The sequence below is a fragment of the Rhodamnia argentea genome, chromosome 5 (genome assembly GCF_020921035.1).
Source record: "Rhodamnia argentea isolate NSW1041297 chromosome 5, ASM2092103v1, whole genome shotgun sequence".
NCBI lineage: Eukaryota > Viridiplantae > Streptophyta > Magnoliopsida > Myrtales > Myrtaceae > Rhodamnia > Rhodamnia argentea.
Window position 1 is genome coordinate 28,523,813 of NC_063154.1, and position 8,151 is coordinate 28,531,963.

The 8,151-nt window shown below is 38.0% G+C and overlaps 1 protein-coding gene across 1 annotated transcript; it reads left to right on the top strand.

The window, feature by feature from the left end:
• Positions 1-735: 735 nt before the first annotated feature.
• On the top strand, positions 736-3,929 carry LOC125315302 (the record flags this gene model as incomplete). Its single annotated transcript, XM_048279753.1, has 5 exons — positions 736-826; positions 974-1,038; positions 2,659-2,847; positions 2,940-3,362; positions 3,636-3,929. Coding segments are annotated over exons 1-5 (1,062 nt in total), but the record flags the coding sequence as incomplete, so codon positions are not given.
• Between the last annotated feature and the right edge of the window lie 4,222 nt (positions 3,930-8,151).

Sequence of the window (8,151 nt, forward strand, 5' to 3'; positions counted from 1 at the left end):
GAATGAATACTATTTCTTGATGACTGTAGTTTCCCTTATTGTTAATAAATTGCAAACAATATCCAATTGTAATACCATCCACGAATTTATTGTAAAAATGAAGTTCATTAGTTGTTTTTGGGGTCGTAAAATACCTTTTCTGATTTTTAAATTAGCCTTTGTTTATCATAGCTTTTTGTAAATGTAAAAATCATCCTAAAGTCCGTAAATTTTCTTCCGCAACCATTTGTAATAACCTGCTATAGCACGTATGCTGATGGGTCTATCCGTCAGGTTTCAATCCCATCCTTGGAGTCCTTGACAATGGTTGGACTTCCCAATCTGGAAGATATATGGACCGATGAATCTCCGTTGGGGCTGAGCAGTCTCCAATTTCTTAAGGTCTCTTCATGCAAATCTCTCTCAAAGGTCATCAACTCCAGGTCACTAGTAAAACTACAAAAGCTACACACTTTAAAGGTAAAAGATTGCGTTGCGGTACAGGAAATTTTTGACCTCGATGGACTAGGCGCTGATGCAAATATTGAGACTCTCTCTGAGCTAAACACCATCTACATAAAGAGATTACCAAGCTTGAGGTGCATATGGAACAAGAATCCTTGTGGAATTGTGAGGTTCCATAATTTAAAGCAATTGAAGGTGTCTGACTGTAAGAGCCTCGGGTTTCTGTTTTTCCCATCCATGGTTCAATCTCTCCTGCAATTGAGAGAACTAGAGGTACAAGATTGCAACAAGATGGAGGCGATTGTTATAGAGGATGAAGGGTCGAGAATAGAAACATCAGAAACTCTAGTATTCTCGATGTTAACCAATTTATGGGTTGCAGGTTTGGAAAGTTTGACATGCTTCTCTCGCGGAAAGTGTAAGATTGATTTTTTTTTTCTGGTTTAATAATTAAAAATCTTCTTAGATTAATTCATCGCTGCAATGCAAAAGATGGCATTCCTTTCATCTAGTTAAAAATTGATGACAGGTTCACGTGAAGTTTGGAGTGAGGATCGTCTCAAATCACGCTACACTACTCTCTTCAATCAAGAGGTACGTAAGAAACGCTACGTCAAAATCTTAAATATAACAAAAATCCAATGATTGCATCAATTTTATGTGCATAGCACTTCACGAGTTTACATGCTGTGCATTTCAAGTTGCCATATAGCGTTACAAATAATTGGGAAGTTTAAATTCAAATCAATAAGAGTTGGATCAATCACATCAAATTATTAAGAGATAGTAAAAGATGATATATGAATGTAGATAATTGTTATGCCGGCCAGCTAAATAAATAAAACTAACTAATAATTATATTGGAGAAGAAGCATGATCGCTAAAGCCCACTTTGGTTAAAATTGATTGTGTTCCATATAATCACCGCACCATAAAAGCTGGATAAGCCAAAGTAGTGTTACTCTTCAAATTGTGATTTTGAATTGAAATGAAGAATATATAGTAATCACTATTCATACAAAAGTTGGATAATTAATCTTCAATGAGCACTATTGTCAACTCTCAAATTATGTGGTTAAAGTCACTCCTGGTAACTATATAGTAAAAGATTTTGTGACATAGTGATGTTCGTTGGAGAACACTATGTTTTTGTTAATTTTGCTATAAAATTTATGTATATTAAGTTCGTATCAAATCGTGTCATTTTCGGATTTCTCGGATAATCATTTGCAAACATGTTAATTCATATTATAAATTGCCAGCCTTTCAATTCTTATGTTGGTTGTTATTATAGAATTCCACTAGTTCTCACGGCGTGCACAATTACTTTAATTTGGGTATTTTGAAACTCGATGGATGGATGGATGAATTTCGTTGTAAATGCAAATAGCATTACTCGAGTGATGAAAAACAGAACATGATACTCTCTTGTTAATATGATAGAAATGTTTCACCTCATGAGGTAGATTATAGACATCTCCAGTATGAACTACAATTTTTATCTAACTATTGGATCATCCAACATGGAAAAAAAGCTATGAATCTTAAAAGGAAAATTTTATCAATTTTCAAGTGTAAAATGATATAAATAAGATTTGTTCGTTTTGACCCAAGCAATCCCCTTTTTCACTGTTTCGTTTTAGCATGACTTTTCAATTTTTTTAGAGTGACATTATATTGAATAACAATAACAGATATTGACTTTAACCGGAAGTAATGACGTCCTTGACCTTTTCACGTATATTTTGGAGAAATTAAAGATTAATACTGAAAAAATTGTAATATTATTTATATCACGCGTGTTTAATTTGAGTGAATAGGTAAAATTAATAGAAACCTAACGGGCTAACAAACACGGTATGGGGAATAATACACTAATTTTGAAGTTAGACTAGCCCAAAATGAGACATTGAAAATGCTTTTAGTAAAATGAAAAAGGAAATTTGCTAATATGGACAAATCAATCAAATTTGAGGAATATCGTCCTTTTTTTTTTTCCAAATATTTCGTGTTGCCTTTTGAACTGTCCTTAAAAAATGTGGAAAGACAAATAATATGTCAAAACATAAATAGAAAAGCTTTGGTACGTCCTTTGCAAGATGAGGATGCGGCCACAATGGATAGACCAAGATTGTTAGGACCACCGCTTCTTCCATTTGTATTCATGAACTTTTCAAACTAACATAATCACTAATTTCTTGAGCGATACCACAGGTTGCGTTTCCTAGCTTGGAGACATTACGCATCTGGTGTATGAATAGTATTGATATAATATGGGACAATCAAGTTGCTAGGGAGTCTTTCCGCAAACTAAAGTCACTCAGCATTTATGGATGCAACAAGCTAGTGAACATTGTTCCTTCTTACATTCTTGGACGGCTCAAGAGCTTGGAAAGTTTGGAGGTAGAATCATGTGGTTCGCTTGAAGTTGTTTTCAAACTGCAACCATTGAGTCCTCTAGATGGACATCCCATTGCTTGTTTCCCGTTAAAAAGTTGGAGTTAGAGGGATTATCAAAGCTAAAGCATGTATGGGACAAGGAACTTCACAGTCAAGTCCAATTCCAGTGTCTCCGTTCCGTTACCGTTTCCGAATGCGAGAGCCTCACCTCTCTGTTTCCAGCCTCAATAGCTAGGGATCTAACGCAACTTGAGGAGTTGAAGATCGATGAATGTGGTGGCATTGTGGAACTCATCGAGAAGGACGGACTAGATCCTAGGGATGTGTTCCCTAAGTTAGCCTCCCTCGAGCTTAAGCGTCTACCAGAGTTGAAGTGCGTCTACACAGGGACACATGCTTTACGTTGGCCAGCATTGAAGATCTTGAAGGTGGATGGCTGTAACAAAGTGGAGATACTTGCTTCGCAACCTGAGAATGAGATGCCACTTCATGAACAACCTCTCTTCTTGATAGAAAAGGTACGACCCAAGATGTGACATTTTTGTTGAGAGAAATCTCTGCAATTTGTGCCATTGTGATTATAATTGACTGCAAACGGGAATGTAGGGATTTGCTTGAGTGCAAACGTGAGTACAACAAGTCAAATATAACGGATCAGTGATAATGTCTACTGCTTGGGGTGCATTTCCTTCCGTTGAATTGCATGAGACTCAACATCTTAAAATGCAGGACTTACACGAACACTCTTTTAACTAAGCTGGTTTTAGATTCTGATTTGACTAATTTCTCAGGGCGCATTCTCAAATCTGCAAGAGTTAAAATTGGATTTATATGGAGGGATGGAGATATGGCATGGGCATTCTCATGATGGAGAATCCTTTTGCAAGGTTAGAGTTCTCGAGCTTCATCATTTCTCGAAGGAATCTGCAATATCCACATGTCGTCTTGTTCGGAGTTTAACCAACTTGCAAGAGCTGGTTGTACGCAATTCTGATATAGAAGAGCTAAGCGACATTGTGGAAGCCAAAGAAGGCCCAAGGCACGACCTAAAAGCAATACCACCATTTTCCAGATTTTTTCAACATCTCAAGACTCTAGATGTGTCATTTTGTGATGGGTTATCAAAGATGTTCACACCAACAATAGCTGGCAATTTGGTGGAACTCACGAAATTGAGGATAAGTAAATGCAAAATGTTGACAGAAGTCATTTGTGACGATGGAGGTGAGGAGGGGCTTGTGGTGGTTTTCAATCAATTGAAGTATATGGAGCTTGATGGGTTGATGGGGTTGAGATGTTTCAGCTCAAGTAAATACGCTTTAATGTTTCCACTCGTGGAAGATGTCATTGTGAGTGGATGTCCCAGCATGAAGTTCTTTCTCGAGGGACCAATAAATACTCCAAAGTTGGAGAGAGTACAAGTCTCAACAGAAGCGTGGTTTTGGGAGGAAAACCTCAACATCACCATCCAAAATATGTTTAAAGAAATGGTATGCATCGATTATCAAATTCTGTTCAATTAGATGGTCTTGTTGCGTTTTGCTAACTAGAAGTTTACATTTAATGATGCTTTTTCTAACAGGCTACGATTGCCGGAGTAAAGTTTATGCAACTGTCCGAGTTTCCTGAGCTAATTGAAAAATGGCACGGCGAACTTATTCCCATCAAGCCCTCTTGGCAATTAGAGTCACTCGTAGTGGATAAATGTCCATCATTTACTAACGCTATTCCATTCAGATTGATACCTGTTTTAAACGAAGTGCAAAGACTGCAAGTGTGCGATTGCAAGTCGCTAGAAGAAGTATTCAATCTCGAAGGGCTAGAGGGCGTGCGAAGCACTCGGGTGCTACCTAGTTTACAATTTCTAGACTTGGTCAATCTACCAAAGTTGTGGCGACTATGGAACAACCACCTTCAAGGGACGCTGCGCTTCGATATGATATTTAGTCTTACCCTTTATAAATGCAGCAACTTGAGACATGCTTTCACTCCATCGATGGCTCGGTGTGTTGCCAATCTATGGGTGATGGAAATAAAGGAGTGTGGTCAAATGGAAGGAGTGATCGCAGAGGAAGAAGGGCAAGGAAGCGCAGTGGAGAAGATTACATTCCCGCGTCTTTGTTTGATGAAGCTGGAATGCTTACCCAATATGACTAGTTTTATCTCGGGGAAGAATCATCGGCTGGAATGCCCTAGTTTAGAAGACTTGACCATTGCTTACTGTCCCAAGATGAGAAGTTTAACTTGGCGACCTTTGATGGAGATAGACCACCGCACTCCTTCACTTTTTACTCCGGAGGTCGGTCTTCTTTTTCTTTATCCAATGCTTTTGATGTTCAAAATTAAACATCTTGTCACATGGAAGCACAATGGAAGTTGCAATGCGACATCCGCTTTTTTTCTTTCACTTGTTTTTGCCTCCGAAATACTCCACACGCCACACAATGTCATCTATCAAGGATAAGAAATTGGTTACCCATTGCAAATTGATTAAACTTAAATTGTAGATAGGTGTCACCACCAACTAAAACTTCATAATTTTAAACCCATTCACAAATTGGATAAACCGAAATCTTCCCAATCACTCGAAATAAAAAATAAAGAAGCATGGAACTAGTCACCCGATTTCTTGGTAGGGACAAGTTGCAATAACGTAATTCACGACCAAAATGAAAATTCCATACGGGCTCTTAAGTGAACAATTCATAGCAGCTCATACAATCGTTTCATTTTTATTTTTTATTTTTGTATTGGAATCTATTTTTGCATAAAATGTTTTATTTGTTCACGAAGACTAGTTGCATTTTCCCGGGGATCCTCGTTAGTGTGAGAAACCCGCCTACAAATTTCTTGTCACGCGAAATTTTTAAGAAAATTGCAAAAGTATTCATGTGTTATTTGAGGTCGTCATTTTGTTCTTTGGATCGTAATTCGGTGAAATGTTCTCCTATCTTTTTTGTGCATGAGTATTAACGGGTGGTACAGGTCGTAAAATGAAAGCATCAAGCAACCCCTCCTTGATCGTGTCACTAACAAGTTCTAATGTTGTGGTTTGTCGGAGGACAGTAAGTTCATAATTCAATGGCATCAAATTTATGGTGTCATTTTTCCAAATATGGCAGGTACAATTTCCTAAGCTTGAGTCGATGTTTCTCTCTCACATGGAAAATTTAAGCAAAATATGGACGGATTGTCCTCGAGATACTCTCACTTTTGAACATTTACAGAAAGTGAAGGTTGAGAATTGTAAGAGCCTTGAAAATCTGTTTCCGCATTGGGTGGCTACAAGTCTAAACCGATTGGAGAAAATTCGAGTGGAGTTTTGTGCCATCAAGGAAATAGTCGCAAGTGGGGATAACACTCCACACTTCACTACCGGTCAAGCACTTTTCCCGCAATTAACCTCTCTGGTGTTCCATGATATGCCACAACTCAAGCGTTTCTGCCCTAACTTGTCTACTTTGAATTGGCCATTCTTGAAGAAATTTCAAGTGACACATTGTGACAAACTAAACATGTTTCCTTTTGTGGCAACCATGAACAAGTGGCCTCCGAAAAAGGATCATCGGGACATTTCGGACCAAGAAACACGTTCTTCATTTGAGAGGGTATGACTTCAACTATTCTCCCTCGGTTTCTACTTTGTTCTTTAAAGCACTTACTAATCTTATGTTCACTGCATATTAATCATATCGTGATACTAACATGATATCCCTTGTCTATCGGTTTATCGATAATACCAAACACTTCTAATATCATAACTATACTTTTCGTTTGGGAACACTTATAAGATATTCCATTATCTAAAATTACAAAATAATTGCAGATTTTTTTAGAACATAAGATATTCCTTGACTAATCTAATTAAATATAATGTCCTTGGGAAGGTCAATGAGAACTTGACACATGGTCCTCTCCATTGTTCTCACGTTTCTCACCATTGAACTTTTCTTCTCTTTTTTATTTTGTACAATCTTTAAAAAACATACTCTAATTTCATTTCAGAAATAAAAGCATTGGAACCCTAATTCACCGTATTCTTCTTTATTCTTTAATTCACCCCGTTATGTTCCATGTCCACTGCATACTAAGGAAAACTCGCAGCCCCCTTACTTATAGTTTTTAGACAACGCAAGGAATCCCGTTTGTTTTAGTAAGACTATGAGTGCATCCCGTGACTTAGGATTGCATTTTACAACACATGATTTACTGTTAAACCTTGTTGAATTTACTTCTCTCATTGTATTGGTAATTTTGCAGGGCATTTTCACTTTAGAGAGACTTTCATTGGTCGATAAGGATATGCAGATGATACATAATGGAAAATTTTTCGAGGACATCTTTGGCAAGCCAAAAGCACTAACATTGGCATGTTTTCATGATGAAAATGCCACCTTTCCTCCCATATCCCTCTTACAAAGATTTAGGAACCTACAAAGCCTTGAGTTCTTTTGTAGTGCTTTTGAAGAATTATTCCCTGATGAAGGGCTTGTTGATGAGGGAAAAAGTTTGGTGCTTGAACAATTAAGAGAACTCAAGTTAAGCAAGCTACACAACATAAAGCATGTATGGAGGAAAGATTGTTTAGTGTCCAAAATTCTTCGGAATATTGACAAACTTGAGGTTCGGGAATGTCCTAGTTTGACAACATTATTTCCAGCCGAGATATCCTTTAAGAATTTGACGGAGCTAGTGGTGAAGAATTCCTCCGGATTGGTACATCTAGGGACAGCTTCAACGATAGCAAGTTTGGTGCATCTCGAGAAGATGACTATAATAGGATGTGAAAGAATGAAAGAAGTAGTGGCAAAAGATGAAAATGAAGAAAGACAAGTAATTTCTTTTAGGAATCTTGGTATATTGAAACTCCAAAATCTGCCGGGCCTAGAATGCTTCTCCTCCACCACAAGTTGCGTCTTGAGGTTTCCATCCTTGTCGTGGATTGAAGTGGAAGAGTGCCCCAAAATGAATATCTTTTCTAAGGGTAAGCTATGCACACCGACACTACGTTATGCGTCACTTTTCAGACACCAGTACGGCCCGTTCCCATGGAACTGGTGGGAATGGGAGTCGGAGGGTGATCTCAATGCAGCCGTACAAAGGTTTTCGACATAAACAACCAAACGCGCACGGAATAAGTAAGGCCCAATTAATGCAGCCATTCTCATCCTTTGGTTTTTCTCTTTGCTTCTGCATCATAAGATTCTGAATTTCTTCATGTTCATGTTCTTAAAGCACACGCTCTCTCTCTCTCTCTCTCTCTCTCTCTCTTCAAATTCGACCAACGCACGCCTCTCTAGCTCGCCC